This window comes from Nomascus leucogenys, chromosome 12, assembly GCF_006542625.1.
Source record: "Nomascus leucogenys isolate Asia chromosome 12, Asia_NLE_v1, whole genome shotgun sequence".
In the NCBI taxonomy this organism is placed as follows: domain Eukaryota; kingdom Metazoa; phylum Chordata; class Mammalia; order Primates; family Hylobatidae; genus Nomascus; species Nomascus leucogenys.
Window position 1 is genome coordinate 63,401,123 of NC_044392.1, and position 23,872 is coordinate 63,424,994.

The 23,872-nt window shown below is 38.3% G+C and overlaps 1 protein-coding gene across 9 annotated transcripts in view; it reads left to right on the forward strand.

The window, feature by feature from the left end:
- Window positions 1-23,872, forward strand: part of ST7L (suppression of tumorigenicity 7 like) — a 103,629-nt gene that overhangs the window by 12,450 nt on the left and 67,307 nt on the right. For 6 of the 9 annotated variants that reach the window (XM_003267987.4, XM_003267989.4, XM_030824830.1 and 3 more), the window contains 4 exons: window positions 6,747-6,801; window positions 9,514-9,629; window positions 15,965-16,043; window positions 23,432-23,586. In XM_003267987.4, the coding sequence (XP_003268035.1) occupies window positions 6,747-6,801; window positions 9,514-9,629; window positions 15,965-16,043; window positions 23,432-23,586 (405 nt within the window). Of the gene's footprint in view, window positions 1-6,379; window positions 6,532-6,746; window positions 6,802-9,513; window positions 9,630-15,964; window positions 16,044-23,431; window positions 23,587-23,872 lie in introns of those variants that run through there. The other 3 variants (XM_030824834.1, XM_030824835.1, XM_030824833.1) reach the window with 3 other exon arrangements.

The window sequence follows — 23,872 nt, forward strand, 5'->3', positions numbered from 1 at the left end:
GCCCAGGCTGGAGTGCAATGGTGCTATCTTGGCTCACTGCAACCTCCACCTCCTGAGTTCAAGCGATTCTCCTGCCCCAGACTCCTGAGTACCTGGGATTACAGGCACCTGCCACCATGCCAGAGTAATTTTTGTATTTTTAGTAGAGATGGGTTTTCGCCATGTTGGTCAGACTGATCTCAAACCCCTGACCTCAGATGATTCATCCATCTCGGCCTACCAAAGTTCTGGGATCACAGACATGAGCCACCAGGCCTGGCCCGTTCTGTCTTCTTTTCTTTCAACATTCATAGCCCCATATCTAGGCCCTTAAACATCTCTTCCCTGGGCTATTGCTATAGTATCCTAAGTGGTTTCCCTTCCTCTTACACTTACCCTTCTAGTACATACTCTCTCCTTACTAGGTAAAAAGAAAAAGTGGTTTTCAAACTTTTTAGACTAAGAAATCCTTTACATTCTTAAAAAATGATCCAGGACCTCAAAGAGCCTTTGTTTAAATGTGGATTATATCCATCAATATTTATCATATTAGAAATTAAAGCAGGAAATTTATAAATATTTTTTAATAACAGTAAATCCATTACATGTTAACATGTTGTAGACTGAAATGTGTCCCCCAAAATTCATATGTTGAAACTCTAACCTCTAATGTAACTGTATTAGAAGCCAGGATTTTTAGGAGATAAAGTTAAATGAGGGGATCCTAATCTGATAGTATTGATGGCTTTGTAGGAAAAGGATGAGAGGGATTGCTGTCTCTCTGCCATGCAAAGACACAGTGAGAAGACTGCTCTCTGAAGGCCAGGAGGAGAGCCCTCACCAGAGCCCAACCATTCTAGTACCTTGATCTTGGACTTCCAACCTTCAGATTGTGAGAAAATAAATTTCTGTTGTTAAGCCACTCAGCATATGATATTTTGCTATGGCAACCTGAGCTGACTAAGTCACATTGTGTTACGAAGAAGTGGGGTGCCACTGTTAACAAACACCTAAATATGTGGAAGCAGCTTTGGAGCTGGGTAATGAGTTGAGGTTGGAAGAGTTTTGAGGTACAAACTTGAAATATGGATAAGGACAGTTTGGTGAGGTCTCAAGTGGAAATGAGGAACATGTGGTTGGGAACTGGAGGAAAGGTGGTCCTTGTATAAAGTGGAAAAGAATGGGCTGAACTGTATTCTAGCATTTTGGGGAGAGTAGAACTTGAGAGCAATAACACTGGATATTTAGCTGAGGAGATTTCTAAGCAAAGTGGCACAATTTGGTTTCTTCTGACTGCTTATAGTGAAATGTGAAAGGAAAGAGATGAATAGAAGAAGCACTTGTTAAGCAAAAAGGAACCACAACTTGAAGATTTGGAAATTCTCTGCCTATCCATTTTATAAATACATGAGAAAACTTGTTCTGAAGACAACAGTAGGGGTGTGGTTGAACAACTATTTGATATCACGTGTGCACTTCATGGACTTAGTCATCTTAGTAGAAGCCAGGAACAGAGTTGAGTTTATACGAGCAAACACACTACCAGTTTGAACTAAAAGGGACAGGGAAGGTGGGACAGAATGAAGGAAGGCTGTTAGACTTTTTGGATTCTATAGGACCAAACCATAGAGCTGTTCACTGACTTCAAAGAAAAGGAAGAATGACCAAACCCAGGACTGCCACTCCCAATACAGGCCCAGAGGGCAAGGCTGTTTCCTCCTTGGTTTCAAAGGGTGAGGCTGCCTTTCCAGTTTCTGGGGCCAGGCCACCCTCACAGAGAACTGCATGGGTGGGGCTGTACCACAGAGCTATGGGGGTGACACTGCCACCCCAGTGGGCCTGGAGGGCAGAGTGTCAAGCCAAAAAGAATTCTCAAGCTTTTTCTCTGGTTTTTTTTTTTTTTTTTTTTTTTGAGACGGAGTCTTGCTCTGTTGCCCAGGCTGAAGTGCAGTGGCACGATCTCGACTCACTGAAACCTCTGCCTCCTGGGTTCAAGTGATTCTCCTGCCTCAGCCTCCTGAGTAGCTGGGATTACAGGTGTGCGCCACCACGCCCGGCTAATTTTGTATTTTTAGTAGAGACGGGTTTTCTCTGTGTTGGTCAGGCTGGTCTGGAACTCCCAACTTCAGGTGATCTGCCTCTCTCAGCCTCCCAAAGTATTGGGATTACAGGCATGAGCCACCACACATGGCCTCTTTTTTTTTTTTTTTTTTTTTTTTTTTTTTTCTTTTTTTTTGAGATGGAGTCTCACTCTGTCACCTAGGCTGGAGTGCAGGAGCACAATCTCGGCTCACTGCAACCTCTGCTGCCTGGGTTCAGGTGATTCTCCTGCCTCAGCCTCCCGAGTAGCTGGGATTATGGGCACCTGCCACTGCACCCGGCTAATATTTTTGTAGTTTTTAGTAGAGATGGGGTTTCACCATCTTGGCCAGGCTGGTCTTGAACTTCTCATCTCTTGATCCACCTGCCTTGGTCTCCCAAAGTGTTGGGATTATGTAGGTGTGAGCTACCACGCCCGGCCTTTTTTTTTGGAGCTGGAGTTTAACTCTTGCTGCCCAGACTGGAATGCAATGGTGTGATCTCTGCTCACTGCAACCTCTGCCTCCTGGGTTCAAGTGATTCTCCTGCCTCAGCCTCCCAAGTAGCTGGGATTACAGGCATGCCACCATGCCCAGCTATTTTTTTTGTATTTTTGTAGAGATGGGGTTTCACCATGTTGGCCAGGCTGATCTTGAACACCTGACCTCAGGTGATCCACCCACCTTGGCCTTCCAAAGTGCTAGGATTACAGGCATCAGCCACCACACCCAGCCTTTTTTTTTTTTTTTTTTTTTTTTTTTTTTTTGTAAGAGAGACAAGGCTTCACTATGTTGCCCAGGCTGGGGTCTTGAACTCCTGGGCTCAAGTGATCCTCCTGCCTCAGCCTCCTGAGTAGCTGGGATTACAGGCATGTCCCACTGTGCCTTGCATTCAAGCTTTAAGATGTAATGGAATTTGCCTTGCTAGGTTTTGGACTTGGTAACCATTACCCCTTCCTTCCTTTTGATTTTTTTCATTTGAGAATGGGGATGTCTATCCTATGTCTGCCCACCATCATACAGTATATTGGGAGCACATAACTTATCTGGTGCCATAGGTTCACTTCTGGAGAGTAATTGAGTCTAAGAATGAATTGTACCTTGAGCCTCCCCTATGTCTGATTCAGGTAATATTTAGATGAAACTTTGGCCTTTAGATTTTAGAATTGATGCTGGAATGAGTTAAGACTTTTGGGGGAGAATTAGTGTATTTTATTTATTTATTTTGTGATGAAGTCTCACTCTGTTGCCTAGGCTAAAGTACAGTGACACCATTTCGGCTCACTGCAACCTCCACCTTCCAAGTTCAAGCAATTCTTGTGCCTCAGCCTCCCAGGTAGCTGGGATTACAAGCATGTGCCACCATACCTAGCTAATTTTTTGTATTTTTAGTAGAAACAGGATTTCACTATGTTGACTAGGCTGGTCTCAAACTCATGACCTCAAGAGATCTGCCCACCTTGGCCTCCCAAAGTGCTGGGATTACAGGCGTGAGCCACTGTGCCCAGCCAAATTAATGTATTGTATATGAAAGAAAGACATGAATTTTGGGGGGCCAGGGCCAGAATGCTGTAGACTGAATTGTGTTCCCCAAAATTCATATTTTGAACCCCTAATTCCCCATATGACTGTTGAAAATAGGGCTTCAGATGGTAATTAAGATAAAATATGAGTGGAAACCTGATCTGATAAGACAGGAAGGCCTTATAATAATAATGAGATACCAGAGCTCTCTCTTCCTTGTGAGAACACAGCAAGAACTCAGTTTCACCAGAACTCAGCCATGCTGGTACCCTGCAGGTACCCTGATCTCAGACTTCTAGCCTCCAGAATTGTGAGAAAATAAATTTCTGTTAAGCCACACAGTCAATGGTATTTTGTTATGGCAGCCTGAGCTAATATACACATTGTGAAAAATGTATTTCCCACAACAAGAAAAAGTTCAGTTAATAGAAGACAGCTTATTCTCCATTGTCTATTGTGAAATGGTGTTTGATTGAAGTGTATGAAGAAAACCTGGCTTCACACAGATGTGTAATTGGAAAGAGGAGGAGTATTTTAATAATCTCAGAAAATTGTGGATACCTTTTTTTGATACTACTCTAAAACTTTCTATGAGTACTTTTCTGAAAGTTTAGTTGCAGTGTAAAATCTGAACTTTGCATGGTCTGTTATGTGAAAATCTATTGGTATATCTTAACATTTTGAATGGATCTTTTACCTATGCATAATTTTATATCATACATTGGTTGTTTGGAAAATACTTGTTCACTGATTTATGCATACCATATCCATAGCATGATTCATTTTATTGCATAATACAAAAAAATTCATTTGTTAATATCACCACCATTCTCACAGAAAAGTCTTTATTGTGAAATTTGCCAGGCTCACAGTAGCAGACATACATTTTTAAAAATTTCAATATGTACTTGAAAGCTCAAATTTTATCACTGGCAGCAAATACTTTCATTTTCTTCCTTGATCTTGACAGACTCAGTTCATTTTTAAGAATATATCTGCTAGGGGCTGGGCGCGGTGGCTCATGCCTGTAATCCCAGCTCTTTGGGAGGCTGAGATGGGCGGATCACGAGGTCAGCAGATCGAGACCATCCTGGCTAAGATGGTGAAACCCTGTCTCTACTAAAAATACAAAAACATTAGCCAGGCGTGGTCGTGGGCACACCTGTAGTCCCAGCTACTCAGGAGGCTGAGGCAGGAGAATGGCATGAACCTGGGAGGTGGAGCTTGCAGTGAGCTGAGATCCTGAGATCGCGCCACTGCCCTCCAGCCTGGGCGACAGAGAGAGACTCCGTCTCAAAAAAAAAAGAAAATATCTGCCAGGTACCCATCTAAAAACCATGTTTGTGTGTGGCTCTTTCCAGTAAAAGTGGTGTTTCATTACAAAAGGGGCCAGTTCTCACAAACAATTGCTCTATTAGAGACAACCATCATACCTGCTATAATGTTTAAAAGAAATTTGCCTTATTTTTACTGTAAGGATGTGGAAGTGAAGAATCCAATGACTTCTAGTACAGTTTGGTGTCATTGTCTTGACTCATGCTAATGTGCTAGCAGTTTTACCCATCATTGACTTTTCATCACCCGTTTGATTTTGCAGGACAAGTAAGATAAGTGAGGCAGGTGCCTGATGTACAAAATTTAAGGATACCCTTACTCTCAGGGTCATGCAACTGAGTTCAAGTAAACACATTTAAAAGGGCAAATAATGTCTTAGAATTTATTTTGAAGAATTGTTACTTTGCAGTTCCATGAATCATACTTTGAGAACACTGATCTAAACAAAGATCTGATATTTGTTATTTTTCTGCTTATAAACCTTTGATGACCAAGGATAACATCTAAACTCTTTACTATAGTACATACGGTCCTTCATCAATTTCTTCCAGTCTATTTTCTTTTCTTTTTTTTTTGAGATGGAGTTTCGCTCTTGTCGCCCAGGCTGGAATGCAATGGTGCGATCTCCATCCACTGCAACCTCCGCCTCCCAGGTTTAAGCAATTCTTGTGTCTCAGTCTCAGCCTCCTAAGTACCTGGGATTACAGGCACACACCACCATGCCCAGCTAATTTTGTATTTTTAGTAGAGATGGAGTTTTATTACGTTGGCTAGGCTGGTCTTGAACTACTGACCTCAGGTGATCTGCCCACCTTGGCCTCCCAAAGTGCTGGGATTACAGACGTGAGCCACCATGCCCTGCCTCTTCCAGTCTATTTTCTAACCCCATTTACAGTTCTCCCTCACACTCCTTACCCTGTACTCTAGCCTAACCATTGCTGTATGGTTTTATGATACTTCCTCTGCTTCAGATGTTCTTCATTTTGCAACCTTTTTCTCATTTTTTATAGTGATTCAATGTCAGTTCAAATGTCACCCCCTTTCTGAAGCCTTCCCTGATTTCCCCAGAACAAATTTAATCACTTCTTTTTTTTTCTCTTAGAAGAAAACGTGTCTGGCCGGGTGCGATGGCTCACGCCTGTAATCCCAGCACTTTGGGAGGCCAAGGCGGGCGGATCACGAGGTCAGGAGATTGAGACCATCCTGACTAACATGGTGAAACCCTGTCTCTACTAAAAATACAAAAAATTAGCCGGGCGTGGTGTCAGGTGCCTGTCGTCCCAGCTACTCGGAGGCTGAGGCAGGAGAATGGCGTGAACCCAGGAGGTGGAGCTTGCAATGAGCCAAGATTGCACCACTGTACTCCAGCCTAGGTGACAGAGCGAGACTCTGTCTCAAAAAAAAAAAAAAAAAAGAAAAGAAAAAGAACAAAACATGTCTGTTATTACAGAGTTCAGGCTATTTACGTGACTACTCTCATACTGTATTTAATTCAGTTAAGCAAGTCAGTTCCAGATGCTGTGCTTGGTTCTAGGAATAGAAAAATGAGCGAAGTTTTAAAACTTCATATTTTAAAGGGGAAACAAAACCAAGCAGATAATCACATTGTAATATGGTAAGTACTATAACTGAATTATGAACCAAATGCTATGGAGACAGAAATAAGGAAATGACTAGATTTAATTCTGTTTTTTGAAAGCATGCTTTATTCATCTTTGTACCATCTGTGGCTAGCACTGTGCTTAGCCTACAGTGGGTAGACAATAGATATTGGTTAAATGAAGATTTTAAAGTGTCTCTTTTTCCCCCTTTTTCTCCCTTGTTTTTCAGAATGTAAGGTATGGAGAAACCCTCTAAATCTTTTCAGAGGAGCAGAATATAGGAGGTATTACATTTTGCTTTCAGTAGAAGTAGGGCATTGGTTTTAGAGTAAAGGCATTTACAAAATCATTTGTCTTTATAAATATATCACAGCTCTTCTAGTAGGAGATACTGATCTATAATAAAGTAAAATGATTAGTCCACAGTTTATTTGGCAGCATCTTCCCTGTGTTTACTTTTTTTTTAATTAAAATTTTTTAGAGATAGAGTCTTGCTCTGTCACTCAGGCTGGAGTGCAGTAGCACGATCATAGCCAGCTGCAGTCTTGAGCTCCTGGGCTCAAGCAATTCTCCTGCCTCAGCCTCCCAAGTAGCTGGGACTACAGGCACATGCCACCACATCCAGCTCATTTTTTTTTTTTTTTTAAGTGAAAGCCAGTTTATTAAGAAAGTAAAGGAATAAAAGAATCGCTACTCCATAGGCAGAGACCACATCCAGATAATTTTTTAAAATTTTTGGTAGAGGCCAGGTGCAGTGGCTCATGCCTGTAATCCCAGCACTTTGGGAGGCCAAGGCGGGCAGATCACTTGAGGTCAGGAGTTCAAGACCAGCCTGGCCAACATGGTGAAACCCCATCTCTACTAAAACAAAAATAAGCTGAGTGTGGAGGAAGATACCTGTAATCCCAGCTACTTGGGAGGCTGAGGCAGGAGAATCACTTGAACCCAGGAGGCAACGGTTGCAGTGAGCTGAGATGGCGCCATCGCACTCCAGCCCAGGCGACAAGAGCAAAACTCCATCTCAAAAAAAAAAAAAAATTTTTGGTAGACAGGGGTCTTGCTATGTTGCCAAGGTTGGTCCCAAACTTCTGGGCCCAAGTAATACTCCTGCCTTGGCCTTCCAAATCACTGGAATTACAGGCATGAGCCACCACACATAGCCTGTGTTTAATTTGGTAATCATAAGAAACATTGCATCAAATCATATGTTTGTGATACGTATAAGTATATATTAGGCCCCTGGTTTATAATATGTGTAAGTATTTGTGATACTTATAAGTATACATTGTATACATTTAAGTATGTATTAGGCCCCTGGTTTATCAAAAGCCTTTTTCAAAGAATTTGTGACATTAAGAAAAAATTACCAATGTCAGCATATTCCTGTGCATGAGTGCTAAATTTCAAAATTTGAGGATGCATTAGAAAATATCACTCTGAATGTAAATTGTGCAACAGTAGAGGGACTATATTTTTATATTGACTTCATATTGCCGCTTCCTATTTTCACTACTGTGTCCATTTCTCTTCTGGTTTTTAACTCTAAATGAGAAAACATCTTTTGAAACTTATGAGTAAATATACTTTACTTTTATTTTGAGGAGTGCTGTGTTTTACCTAGAAGTAGAATGGGGCATGTTATTTAACGTATTGAATAAGAAACATTATGTTTGTACTATGTACAGGCACTGTGCAAAATGACGGAGATACAAAAATGACTAAGCAATAACTCCTGTGCTTAAAGACATGATAGTGTAAGATAGTGACATCCTGTGAAGTGAAAGCTAGGCTTTTATGAAAGATGCCATTAGCCTGTATTAAGGGATACCTGTAAGAAACAGGTCCTTGAATCTCTTACTGTGTTTAATCAAAGTTTGAGGCTATTTGTTGTATTATACAGTATCCATTTCCTGAAGATCTTAAAAAGAAATGTGTGTGTGTGTGTGTGTATACACACCCCCTCCCACACACACACATATATATATATATATATATTTTTTTTTTTTTTTTTTTTTTTTTGAGGCTGAGTCTTTCTCTGTCACCAAGGCTGGAGTGCAGTGGTATGATCTTGGTTCACTGCAATTTCCTCCTCCTGGGTTCAAGTGATTCTCCTGCCTCAGCCTCCCAAGTAGCTGGGATCACAGGCGGCCGCTACCACATCCAGCTAATTTTTGTATTTTTAGGAGAGACGGGGTTTTACCATATTGGCCAGGCTGGTCTCAAACTCCTCAAACCCCAAGTGATCCTCCTGCCTCAGCCTCCCAAAGTGCCAAGGATTAAGGCGTGAGCCACTGTGCCTGGCCTAGGATAAATTTCTTAATATCAGGAATCCTTATGCTTCTTTTGAATGATTATTTTCTCTTAATGTAAAAGTATAACTTTTGGGTATACATTTCATATGTTAGCTCCATTCCAGGCTTCATTTTGTGCCTCAATTCCCAATCCTTAATTTTTGTTTTACTGAGTCTTTTTTTTTTTTTTTTTTTTTTTTTTTAGTTAAAAAATAGAGATAAGATCTCGCTGTATTGCTCAAGCTGGTCTTGAGCTCTTGGGCTCAAGTGATCCTTCAGCTTCAGCCTCCCCAGTAGCTGGGATTACAGGTGCAAGTCACTGCACCTGACTGATTTTTTTTTTTTTTTTTTTCTGGTAGAGACAGGGCTCACTATGTTGCCCAGGCTGGTCTCAAACTCCAGGTCTCAAGTGATTCACCAGCCTCAGCCTCCCAAAGCGCTGAGATTACAGGCATGAGCCATGGCACCCGGCCCAATTCAATTTTCAAAAGCAGTTGTTTATTGAATATTATTTTTCTATTTGGTCTTTGATGTTTTATTATCATACTCTAAGTAGTTTGTGAGGTTATCTTTTGTTTTACTGATTGTAAGATTTTAAAACATCCAAATGTGTAGCAGTATATTTTTGAATTTAAGTAGTGTCTGTTATAGCAGATAGATGCTCTCTCATGTTCAATTTAAATATTTTGTTGTGTTTTGGTAAAGATACACTTGGGTGACTGGTAAAGAGCCACTTACATACTATGACATGAACCTGTCAGCTCAGGATCATCAGACCTTTTTCACCTGTGACACAGATTTTTTACGTCCTTCAGACACAGGTATGTATCATATCTGTTTACAGCATAAACAGTGATCATGAAGATTATTTTAAAAGTTCTTTAGAGTTATTTATTATACAGAGTTATTTAGTTATTTGGCTTGGAGTTGTTTATATTATTGATAAGAAACTCAGATTAAATTATGACTAAAAGCTAGGTTGATACACTGCCTTTCCTTATAAAGAATTTAAAATATTTCATATTTCTTTTACTACTTCAAAAACCTTTCAGATGAAATACGACAACTACTTTTCCAGAAAACAGTGTACCCCATTTCTGTCTGGGAAATGAACACCTGCAGTTATACATAAAATAAAATAACAGGTCAATGTATAAACATTGGAGAATGGCATGTACAGAAAACTGGAGTATATTTTGTTTTAGTCGTGAGTTAGAGATACATATAAAGTGGTAGAAGATCATAGAAATTTCTGTGTTTAGTTTTCTCTAAGTGCTTATCTATAGAAGAGAGTATTGAGACTCTTAATTGTATGGCTTAAAGACAGGGCTGATTGATTGATTGATTTCACTCTGTTGTCCAGGCTGGAGTGCAGTGGTGCAATCATAGCTCCAAGTAACCTCAAACTCATTACAAAACATTAGGATTATAGGCATGAGCCACTAGGCCCTGGTCTGGGATCTTTATCACAATTTTTCTTCTACTTTGAATGCACTCACCCTCCTTATCTATCTGATGAGTTACTTTTTATCCTTCATTATCCAAATTAAAAGTCACATTTTCTAGAAAGCCCTCTCTGGGATCCCTTGTCACAGAATTAAACATTTGTTTTCTGCAATTCTATACTACTTAGTCTAAACCTCTATGAAGTAACTTTAGTTAATTTATTCAGCCACAAACATTTAGTTGTTAATGTTATTATATTGCTTTCATGTTTGTCTTTGCTACTAGGGTATGAACTTTTGGACAGCAGGGACTATATTCACTTCTTCTTTGAATCTCTATTATCCAGCACATTGCCTGGCATAGTGTAAATACTAATATTTATTCTTTGAGGAAAGTATGAATGGTCTGGGCGCGGTGGCTCACACCTGTAATCCCAGCACTTTGGGAGACCAAGGTGGATGGATCACCTGAGGTCAGGAGTTCGAGACCAGCCTGGTCAACATGGTAAAACCCTGTCTCTACAAAAATATAAAAGTTAGCTGGGCATGATGGTGGGTGCCTGTAATCCCAGCTACTCGGGAGGCTGAGGTGGGAGAATCACTTGAATCCCGGAGGTGGAGTTTGCCGTGAGCTGAGATTGGGCCATTGCACTCTAGCCTAGGTGACAGAGTGAGACGCCGTCTCAAAAAAAAAAAAAAAAAGTATGAATGAATGAATGGCCTAGATGTCACAGATGTCTTAAGCAATTTCACTAATAATAGCTAATACTTGTCTAGGCTATGTGCCAGGCACTGTTCTGAGCAATTTATAGAAATTTAATCTTCCCAGTCACTTGATGAGATAGGTAGTATTATCAGCCCCATTTTAACAATAAAGAAACCGAAGCAAAGGGGGATCAAGTAATATGCCTTGAGTCACACAGCTAATAATGATAAAACCATGTTTCAAACTCAAGACTGGCTGTTAACCACTACACTATTACTGCTTCTACCCACCACAAAATCACTGAAGGGTCTGAAAAATAGCCAGTTTCCTGCATTAAAATGAGTTCATAGTGATTTATCTTTGCTAGATTAAATACGTTAAGAGTAGATGATAGGAAACCCATGAATCTTTGGTATGATTACATAAAATGGTTTAATTGCAGTAAAGGAGTAAAAAGAATAGATTTATGTTTATATGCTTAATGTTTATATTAATGGCAAAAGGATAGATGTTGGGGAAATAACAGCAGTACAATATCAGTATTGTATGTTAACTTTAAGGGTTGAGTGACTCTGGAAGTTAGGACTCACCACCCTTTCTCTCACAGCCCCTCTCACAGAGTGACACTGAATTGCAAACATCAGCAGGCTTTTAAAATAGCAATCATGGCTATCTACTGAAGTTGTGGTATTAAAACATTTTTATTTTAGTATCTCCTAAAAGAATTTTGAAAAAGAATGTGTCCCTTCACACATTTTTAAGTTGACATCATAAGGTTAAATAATCACAGAGAATGTAATTTTTGACATATTGCAAAATGCAGACATTTAAAAATAATAGTATACCCTATATTTCAACCTGTGTTATGAAATCAAATGATTTAATGCCCACTACAATCCATTGAAAAATATATAAATAGGCCAAGGACAGTGGCTTATGCCTGTAATCCCAGCACTTTGGGAGGCCAAGGTAGGAGCATCCCATGAGTCTAGGAGTTTGTCAGCCTGGGCAACACAGTAAGACCCTATCCCTACAAAAAAAGTTTTAAAATTCATCACGTGTGGTGGTACATGCCTGTAATCCCACCTACTTGAGAGGCTGAGGTGGGTGGATCTCTTGAGCCTAGAAGGTCGGGGCTGCAGTGAGCTACGAAGGTGCTGCTGCACTGCAGCCTGAGGGACAGAGACCCTATATCTAAAAAAACAACCAAAGAAACAAAACAATATGTAAACAAATGCCTTTTTTTTTTTTTTTTTTTTTGAGACCAAGTTTTGCTTTTGTTGCCCAGGCTGGAGTGCAATGGCGCAATCTCGGCTCACCACAACCTCCACCTCCTGGGTTCAAGTGATTCTCCTGCCTCAGGCTCCTGAGTAGCTGGGATTACAGGCACGCACCACCATGCCTGGCTAATTTTGTGTTTTTAGTAGAGACAGGGTTTCTCCATGTTGGTCAGGATGGTCTCGAACTCCCAATCTCAGGTGATCCGCCCCCCACTTGGTGTTCCAAAGTGCTGGGATTACAGGCGTGAGCCACCACGCCCAGCTTACCAAATGCTCTTTAACAGTAGTAAATGTTGTCTTTTTTCTTCTTGAACACATATCTGTTTTGCATCCCTATATAATTTTATTATCATTATTTCATGCCGTAGAGTCTGGTATCACACTTCCATCCTTTTCCACAATAAAACATTCTAATGTAATTTAAAAAATTTTGAATTGCATTTGACTGTAAGGTTCTAAGTGTTATGACGTGCTTTAATTATATTTCTGTCAAATCCTTAGAGCTACATATTTAGCTCTTTAAACTTTGTGGAAGGTTCTGTATATAATCTAATTGACTGGGTGAGTTCTCATTGTCAGTTCTATCAACCAAATCATATTTACTTTCTGACAGAGCAGTCTGACTTCATTTTTCAATTTAAATAAACATATTAACATGCCTCCCCATCTGTCTTCTGAATTCAGATTCTAAGATAGAAAGATAGCTGTGTCTTGGAACTTTGCCTAGAACATACCACTTGGCCAAAATAAGGCTTCACTGCCTTTATTACTCCTTGCTAATGCCTGCTTTGCCTTGATGTGAGGGGACCTTCCCCTAGGAGCAATCCACTCTTTGATAGTAAGTAGGGAGAGGTGCTAATAGAACTGTTAAAAATTGTTATCATTCTCTTCTTCATTCTTTAATATACTTGAATACAGGGCCAGAATGCTTTCTTTCCAATGCCAAGCTTTACTGTTTAATAAATAAAAGGCAGTAATACTATTATAGGATGCCTTGATTAAACATGGTTGCCCCCTACCCAAACTTTGAATTGTCCCTTTGGCACCTGGAGATTTTTACACTATAGGGCAGTACACCTTGTAAGATTCAGGATGAGTAAGAAGTAAGCCTTTTTTTTTTTTTGTGAAATAAAGGAACATATCTTTGCGGTGAGCGGGTATAGGAATTGTGGTTAGGTGGGATAGGGAAACCAGAGAAACATTCTTTGGTAGATCAGTTATAGAAAAGAGTGATAAAGTTGAAGCTTTAGAAGTTGATTTTCTTAAAACCATGTATCCCATTTTGGTCCTTGCAAAGTTTTATGTACTTCTCTAGAGGTGTGTCTAACCCCAGCTAAAGGTTGAACTCGAGGAGGACAGTGTATCTGTGAATGATCTTCAGAAATGGACTGTTGATTCCATATTGATCATTTCAGACCCTCACATAAAGGTCATGATTTATGATTTATATCAGTAGTTTTATTTTCAAAAATACAAATGTGTATTTTTTTGATGTGGCAAATTTCTCTTGACTTACTGTCATCAGTAATAACTAAATTAGATTTTGTTCTTATTCTATTAATTTATCTAGGGCAGAGAACAAACATATCCAGAAGGGCCCAGCATTGTTTTTCAGATTTTTTTCTTCAGCATTTAAAAATCAGGAGATTTTACATTAAAATCTGAATTTATGCCTTTTGAAGGTTGAAAAATAGGGCAAAATTGAACTTGAATTTACACTTGGCAGTAATAAGATGGAACTGAGTTGTGGCTCTCCCTTTGAGACAGTGAATGTGCTTTCAGTTCACTCATTTATGTTTAATGCCTGGCATTTGTAGACATTTACATATTTATGACCCCTGACCTTATGATAGCTGCTGATCTGTTTTGTGCTTGTTAGCATATTAGAATATTATTTAACTTGAAAAATAGATAAATTTGAGTGAATTGCTAATTGCTTATGTTAATTATATTCAGCATATTAAGAGCCCTTAAAGAGGACAGTTGAATACCAAATCAGCATTTTGTTTTAAATTACTCCTAAGCCTTATTTTAGAAAAAAAAATATACATTTTTCCCCCGTCAACTTTATTTCTCCTTTCTGCTTAGGCTTAGGACTGCTTTGGTTGTGAAGAATACTCTTGAAAGGCTAGGTAGAGCATTTGAAAACAAAAGAATAAGATAAAATATTTAAAGGTGAATTAGACGACCTCACTAGAAATTAAAAAAAACACAAATGAAAATAAGTTTCAGATGTTAAATTAGGAAAAATTGATAATACTGTGTTAAGGTGTTAAATTAGCAAAGATTGATTATACTGCATTACACTGCCTGAAAAAGTGTAAATTAATACAGTCTTATTGTGGAATTTGGGGGGTGTATATCTGGAATCTTTTTTTTCTCCTAACTCCCCAAACTTGTTACATATCCAGAATCTTTTAAAATATATATATTTTAGTCAGCTGTTCTACTTCTAGAAAGGAAATATTTAATTAGATATGAAAACACATACTGAAAGATTGTTATCACAATGTTTTGTATTAGCAAAAAATTTAGTATGACTTAATTGTCCATCAAAAGGGAATTGGTTAGATAAATTAGAGTATGTATTTAATATACTAGAGTACCAAATAATTTAAAATGTTAATAAAGATTCAGTGTTAAAATTTGACTTGTAAATATCATATAACTCATAGAAGACAGCCTATCATCAAAAATTACAAGTCTAATATTATGCATTATTTTAATGTAATATTTAGTGTTGCAGCAGAATGATGTTCTTTACCTGGCCAGTATCAGATGAGTGCTGACTTGCATCAGTTTGTCAAGTTCAGGAAGCGTTAGGTGGCAGCTAGCTGGTGACATGTTTGATATGAGAAATGTATTTTTGTTACACAAGTGGAATATATTGACTCCTTTTCTAAGCCAAGACTAATATTTTGTTTCCAAAGGAAAATTCAAACATTTTTCACATTATTCTTCCTGGACAGTTGCAGGTTTTGTTCCAAAAGCAACACTCATAGGTTCTCTATTTTTCTTATCAAACTTGAAATGGGCCAGTTTGTCTTCTGAGTCTACTTTATTTGTTTATTTAATTAAAGAAAACTTTACTTACTGTGAAGTCTTCATTTTGGTACAGTAAATTGATAGCAAAATTAATATTCCAAAGAAATCCTAACTCGGGCCTTTGTCGAATCCTGATAGAGGCTGACATTTTCTAGAGGTACTATATTCTAAATTAATTCCTTTTTTTTTTTTTTTGCCCTTTTACACAAAACGCAAGCCCGTACATTCTTCGTAGAGTGAATCATTCATTAGACAAAGACTTTGTCTTTAAGTTTTTGTATATTTTTATTTTTAGCAGTTCCATAAAACCTTTTCAGAATGATAAAAGTAGAACTGTAATATTTCATATTGATTATAATGTGATGTCACTTAAACTCAATGTTAACATGCATTTAGATATATAAATGTTCATATATAATAATGATATAATTAACTTGTTTAAGTACCCTGTATATTGTTCAAATAAATCAGAGAAAGAATATATTTTTATTTTATGTGAAGCTTCCAAATTTAATGTAAATTTCTCATATGGATAATGTGAACTAATAACCTAGTTTCTTGTTTTGTATGTTTAAGAATATATTATTTAAAGCTTTGTTTACTCCACTAGCTTATTCTTCATACATTTTGCAGATTATTTGTTTACCATCTCATTTATTTTATGAAATTTTTTTCTACAGTTATGCAGAAGGCATGGAGGGAAAGAAATCCTCCAGCTCGAATCAAAGCAGCCTATCAAGCTTTAGAATTAAACAATGAGTAAGTTTGAAATATATGGAAAATAAATTTATTCTGAAGGAAACCAAGGCAAATGATTTTTATGTCTCCTTTTGTCTGTTCCTAAGACACTTGGAGTCATTAGTCATTTCCCTTTTGCATGTTATAGATATTTAATAAAATTTTCAATGTTTGCCAACATCTGTATTTTGCTTCTGAAATGGTAAATCTGTATATGCTTTTGAATAGAAATTATGCTAGAAATACTTTTCAAAGTGGAGAATGCTCCTGGAGAATGGTGATAATACTTTATAGTTAAAAGGGTACTAAAATACTAGGCCGGGTGCGGTGGCTCACGCCTGTAATCCCAGCACTTTGGGAGGCCAAGGCGGGCGGATCACGAGGTCAGGAGATCAAGACCATCCTGGCTAACACCGTGAAACCCTGTCTCTACTAAACAATACAAAAAATTAGCCGGGCGTGGTGGCGAGCGCCTGTAGTCCCAGCTACTCAGGAGGCTGAGGCAGGAGAATGGTGTGAACCGGGGAGGTGGAGTTTGCAGTGAGCCAAGATCATGCCACTGCACTCCAGCCTGGGTGACAGAGCGAGACTCTGTCTCAAAAAAAAAAAAAAAAAAGTACTAAAATACTAATGTACTTATGCACCTGTTTTAATTTTTTCATTTAAATCATTCACTTAAAGCATTCAATCTTGAGTACTGTAGTTGCTAATGGACTTGAAGGCATGAGAAGGGGATTAAAAATAAGTAAAACATAGCTCTATCAAGTTTATTTTTTTCCATGTTAGCAGCAGTTTTTTATAGTTCTTTGTTTGAACTTTATATTTTGAAAAGGCAAAATGTAAAATCACAAGGCAACTTATTGTTTACAAGGAACAGATCCGTAAATACTAATCTAATGCAGACTAAATAAATACCAAGAGTGAAAATATGGTTCCAGTTGGGGTTTATCAAGGAATGCTTCCTGAATAATGTAAATTTAGAGTTGTTTCCTGAACCTTCTCCCCCAAGTATATACGTTATCCTTATTAAGAAGACCTTCCCATGGTGGAGCAAAAATGGCAGAGTAAAGAATGCCAAAATAATAAACTGGCAGAAACTGGCAGGATCAACTTTATTAAAACTCTGGAAACTAATCAAAAGTTTACAGTAACCTAGTGAATGCTTAATCAAGGGGGAAAACACCTAAATCTCCTAAGAAAGCTTTGTAGTGTTTTATTTATCCTGGCCCCATCCCTCACTCCCTAGCTCAGTGGCAGTCTTGAAGACAACAGAGTACATTCCAGGTATAGGTTTCTAGTACCAGAGGAAGTGGAATGGACCTTATTTTCAAAGAACTGTGGTCGTTTGTTTTGACCTGTCTGTTGGCTCTCTGAAGGACTAGCTCAAAGGGCTTGCTTTATTTCAGCTTACTGAAAGAAGAGAGGTTTCAATTTCAAAACTCTCCCAGAACTGACATAACTACACTCTGGGTCATTTGTTAAAAACATTTAAAGGCAAATGCATTAGCTGCTGCTGCCTGGGGCAAGGGATAACAGGAAGGACAAACAATAGACAAACCAGAAAGCTTGTGAGCAAAGTCTGGGGAATTAGATACTTTGAGGAATAAAGGCTCTAAAAAGCTCCCACATATTTCTGGGAATCAAGGCCCCACACACAGCCAGAGCTGGGCATATGCTCAGAAAAGACTTGAGAATGTCCTAAGCTCTCAAGTCTGCCTAACCTTCATGTTCTGTACAAGTAGGAGGTGAAGGCTAAGGCAGAGTTGTAAACTGTTTGGCTGAATGTTGAAGGTATGCCCTAGCACCCACACGGAGCCCATCTGCAAATACTTTTGCTTTTTGTGTTTTGTTTGGTTTTGGTCCCAGGCGTTTAAGGAAACCTCTATCAAATCACCAACTGACCACGAGGCTAAAATAGCACACACGTCACTGGTCACACATGACAGATAATATAAATTTTATAAAATTGGTTCAGAAAAGTCACTAAACAAACAACTGCAAAAGCAGCAACAACAAATCCTAGGGAGTAGAAAAAATTATATCTCTAGAGTTGCCAGAATATAATATTTAAAATTTACAGTTTTCAACAAAAAATTACAAGGCATGCAAAGAAACAAGAAAACATGGCCCATACATAGGAAAGAAAAGAAATTAGGCTGGGTGTGGTAGCTGATACCTGTAGTCCCAGCACTTTGGGAGGCCAAGGCAGAAGGATCACTTGAGCTCAGGAGTTTGAGACCAGCCTGGGTAACATAAAGAGACCCTGTCTCAAAAAATAAAAAGAAAAGAAATTAATAGAAACTGCCCCTGTGAAGCCTAGACTTTGGACTTAATAGACACAAAGTTTAAATCAACTATTTTAAATATGATGAAGGAGGTAAAGGAACCCATGATAATGGTATCTCACCATTACAGAATATCAGTAAAGAGGAAGAAATAAGTAAAAGGAACTAAATAGAAATTCCAGAATTGAAAAGCATAACTAAAATGAAAAATTTACCATACGGGTTCAGCAGCAAGCAGATTTGAGCAGACAGAAGCAAGAACCGGTGAGTTTCATTTAAGTCAACTGAGATTACCCAGTTCAAGGAGCAGGAAAAAATTAAGGAGTAAAGAAATATGACCAGAGTCTGAGAGAACTGTAGGATGCTATCAAGCATATCAATGTATATGCATTATAGGAGTCCCAAAGAAGAGAGAGAAAAGGGCAGAAAGAATACTTGAAGAAATAATAGCTGAAAACAAAATAGCACCCCAAATACAGCAGCATATTAAAAATGTTATACACCCTGACCAAGTGGCATTTATTCATGGATGCAAGAATGGTTCAACATATGAAAATCAGTCAATGTAGTACACTACATTAACAGAACGAAGAAAGAAACCACATGATTATCTCAACTGATATAGAAAAAACATTTGACAGAATTCCCCATCATGATAAATATATGGAAATCAATTAATGTAATACTCCTCATTAATAGACCAAAAGACAAGAACTATATGACCATCTCAGTTGATGAAGAAAAAGATCTGACATAATCCTACACCATTTTATGATGAAAACATTAAAAAACTAGGAATGGAAGGGAACTTCCTCAAGAACGTCTGAAAAATCTACAGCTAAATACATACTTACTGATGAAAGATTGAAAGGTTTCCCTCCACCATCAGAAAAAAGGTAGGATGTCTGCACTTGTAGTTCTGTGTTACATGGTGTACTGGAGGTTCTAGTCAGTGCAGTTTAGTCAAGAAAAATTTTACATGGCATCTAAATTGGAAAGGAAGAAGTAAAACTATCTCCATTCACAGATGGCATGATCTTATTTGTAGAAAGTCTTAATCCACAAAGAAACTATTAGAGCTAATGAAAGTGTTTACAAAATTGTGAGAAACAAAATCAGCATATAAAAATCAGTTGTATGTCTATATCCTAGCAATGAACAATCTGAAAAGGAAATTAAGAAAACAATTCCATTTACAAAAGCATCAGAAAGACTTAAATACTTAGGAATAAATTTAATCAAGGAGGTGCAAGACTTGGATGCTAAAAACTATAAAACATAAGTTAAATAAATAAATCAAAAGACATCCCATGTTCATGGATTGGGAGACATTATTGTTAGAATGTCAGTACTCCCTAAATTGATCTGCGGATTCAGTGCAATCCCTATAAAAATTTTAATTATCATTTCTGCAGAAATGGACAAGGCGATCCTATAATTCATACAGAACTGCAAGAGACCCTGAATACCAAAACAATCTTGAAATAGAAGCACAAAATTAGAAGACTCAAACTACCCAATTTGAAAACTTACTGCAAAGCTACAGTAGTTAAATCATAAGGATAGACACCTAGATCAATGGATTCAAATTGAGATTCCAGAAATAAACCCATATTATCTATGGTCAGTTGATGGTTTTGTTTTGTTTTGTTCTGAGACAGAGTTTCACTCTTTTTGCCCAGGCTGGAGTGCAATGGCGTGATCTCGGCTCACTGCAACCTCCACCTCCTGGGTTCAAGTGATTCTTCTGCCTCAGCCTCCCAAGTAGCTGGGAATACAGGCACGTGCCACCATACCCAGCTAATTTTGTATTTTTAGAGTAAAGACAAGGTTTCACCATGTTGGCCACGCTGGTCTTGAACTCCTGACATCAGGTGATCCACCCACCTCAGCCTCCCAAAGTGCTGAGATTACAGGTGTGAGCCACCACGCCTGGAGATGGTTTTTGACAAGGGTGTTAAAACCATTCATTGGAGGAAAGAATAGTCTTTTCAACAATGATGGTGGAAGAACTGGATAGCCACATATATAAAAGCATAAAGGTGGTCCCTTACCTCATACCATATATCCCAATTAATTTAAAAATCAATCAAGGACCTAAATGGAAGAGTTAAAACTACAGAACTCTTAGAAGAAAGCATAGTAACAAATCATCACCTTGAATTTAGCAGTGGTCTCATAAATTATAACACCAAAAGTACAAGCAGCAAAAGAAAAATCAGGTAAATGGACTTTATCAAAATATTTTGTGCATCAGAGGACATTGTCAAGAGGCAAAAATAGATTTGGGATTGCCAGGCATTGAGGAGGCAAGGGAGATGGGGAGTGACTACTTAATAGGTATGGGGTTTCTTGTGGGGATGATGAAAATGTCCTGGAATTACGTTGTGGCGATGGTTGTACAACTCTGTGAATATATTAAAAATTATTGAATTGTATACTTCAAAATGCTTTAAACTGTGAACCTTGTTATTTGAATTTTACCTCAATGTAAAAAACCAACATTCTTCAAAGTAAGATTAATTAGGTATTCACATAATGAATTTCCTGAATTAGTATCCATATAAAATACTTTTGAACAAATCCAAGAAAGCTTTAAGGGGGAAAAAATCTTTTCACCGTATGTCCATACAGTCATTAAAAATATATACATTCAAAATATAAGCATATAATTATGTTTATATTTTGATTTATACCCATCTAGGTCTTTTAAAAAGTGTTTTTATTATGGTTATTTTAAAACATTTCAGTTGGTTTTTGGAATGGCAGTCAGGAAGCCTAGTGTTTTTGATTTTTATTTTGTTTAGAGACAGGGTCTTGCTCTGTTGCCCAGGCTAGAGTGCAGTGGTAAGATGATAGCTTCATTGTAACCTCAAACTCCTGGCCTTAAGCAATCCTCTTGCCTCAGCCTCCAATGTAGCTAGGACCACAGGTGCACACAACCACACCCACCTAATTTTTAAATCTTTATTTTTTTTTTTTTATAGAGAAAGGGTCTCGTTGTGTTGCCCAGGCTAGTCTCGAACTACTGGACTCAAGTGATCCTCCTGCCTTGGCCTCCCAAACTGCTGGGATTATAGCCATGAGCCACTGTGCCTGGGCAGGAAGGCCACTGTTTAAAGCAGCAGTATATCTAATGCTTTACAGGGATCTAGTGTAATGTAATGGAGAAATCTTTGTTGATTAGTGAAATTGTTATGTACTATAGGGTCTTCTTATTTGAAGGATGATGAAATGGTATGATTTGCATTTTCTATATCTGAAGAACGTTTTTGTCCCCATTTAATGATAGCTACCTGCCATCACTTTTGTTTAATGCTTGGTCTTGTACGTTTATCAATAATTTCTCTCCTCTTGCTTAGATAAGCACTAATTATTAGAAATATAATGCAAGCCACATATGTAACTTTAAATTTTCTAGCAGCACATTTAAAAAGTAAAAAGAAATAGGTGAAATTAATCTGAATTATGTTTTATTTAGCTATATTCAAAATATTAATTTTTTTTTTTTTTTTTGAGACAGAGTCTCACTCTGTCTCTTAGGCTGGAGTGCAGTGGCGCAATCTCGGCTCACTGCAAGCTCCGTCTCCCAGGTTCACGCCATTCTCCTGCCTTAGCCTCCCGAGTAACTGGGACTACAGGCGCCCGCCACTGCGCCCGGCTAATTTTTTGTATTTTTTTCAGTGGAGACGGGGTTTCACCGTGGTCTCGATCTCCTGACCTCGTGATCCGCCTGCCTTGGCCTCCCAAAGTGCTGGGATTATAGGCATGAGCCACCGCGCCCGGCCCAAAATATTAAAATATTTTAACATATAGTCAGTACTTTTCTAAAATCTGTTAATGAGGAACTTTACATTCTTCTAAGTCTTCAAAATTCATTGTGCATTTTTACACTTGCATCACATCTCAATTCAGACCCATCACATTTCAAGTGCTCAGTAACCACATGTGGCTAATGCCTAGAATACTGGACAGTGCAGGCTTAGATAATCACAACTAGGACATTGTCTTTAGAAGAGATGGATTTGTTATTTCTGGGAATGGAATAACAACATTTTGTTTCTCTTTGTGGCCCCAAAACAAGAATTAGTTTATTAGCCAGGTGTTGACTTAAAGGATACAAAGAAAAGCCTCTGTGTTTTAGTGGGGTGAAGAAAAGAAAACTTGGCACAAGCAGTTGTGAGGAGTGAGAATAGGAGTGTAGGAGGAAGGACCTGAATTCAAAACAAGGGAAGTTATACTGCATAATATTGTGGATAAGTCCATGTGTGGGTGGGACAGCATGCAGAGGGGAGTACTCAGATTTGGGGAAAATGTCTAGTCCTGGAATATGTTTCTGAGTCAAATGTTAAAGGTGCCTGGTTGGCCAAGGGACTATCTTCCCAATCTTCACCCTCCCCATACCTGCCCCATGAAATGGATGTCATAAAGTATATAGCGACTAAAAGCAGCTATGACCAACCGGGCGTGGTGGCTCACACCTGTAATCCCAGCACTTTGGAAAGCTGAGGCAGGTGGATCACCTGAGATCAGGAGTTCTAGACCAGCCTGGCCAACATGTTGAAACCCCATCTCTACTAAAAATACAAAAATTAGCCGGGCGTGGTGCTGCACGCCTGTAATCCCAGCTACTCAGGAGGCTGAGGCAGGAGAATTGCTTGAACCCAGGAGGCAGAGGTTTCAGTGAGCCGAGATTGGGCCATTGCACTCCAGCCTGGGGGACAAAAGCAAAATTCCATCTCAAAAAAAAAAAAGCAGGTATGACCAGTAGAGGGTATACAATTCAGATAATTCTTCATAAATTTTATTTTCTCCCCCCTTTCACAAAAAGAAAACACAGGACAATGGGTCAGAGAATGAGATAGAAGTTTAAAAAAATTTTTTTTTTTTTTAAAAACAAAATAAAGAGAAGGGAAAGATAAGAAAGTGGAAGAATTGTGAAATCAGACATAAAGAATATACCAATGTGCCCTTATTAAGGTAAAATATTGAATGAAGGTTTTTTTTTTTCTAAAGATGGAAAAGTGTAGGTAAGGAAATATGACATAGAGCAAAGGGACATAACCAAGAGAAAACACTTGCTTTATCGTTTTATTTAAAATTGCCTTCTTGCTTTCTTCATAGCTGTGCCACTGCATATGTTCTACTGGCTGAGGAAGAAGCAACAACTATTGTAGATGCTGAAAGGTTATTTAAACAGGCACTCAAGGCAGGAGAAACAATTTATAGGCAGTCACAGCAGTGCCAGCACCAAAGTCCTCAGCATGAAGCTCAACTGAGTAAGCAAGTTTGAACTGGTTGTTACTGTCTTTTAGCATCTGTAATTTGCTTGTGTCTTAACACAAAACAACAATAATACAAAACTTAATATTTACAGGTTAGTTAATTTTCACTGGAAATAACTAATCTATTCACAATACCTACAAGCCAGCAAGACAGAAATGTGTATTAGCCAGAGAATGCTTGTGGAAGGGAATAGATCTGCTCAGGTTACTGAGAGAAGATGTGCTGCTCTGAGACTTAACAGTAATTTATTTCATGTGAGAATTGGGCTGGTCATTGCAA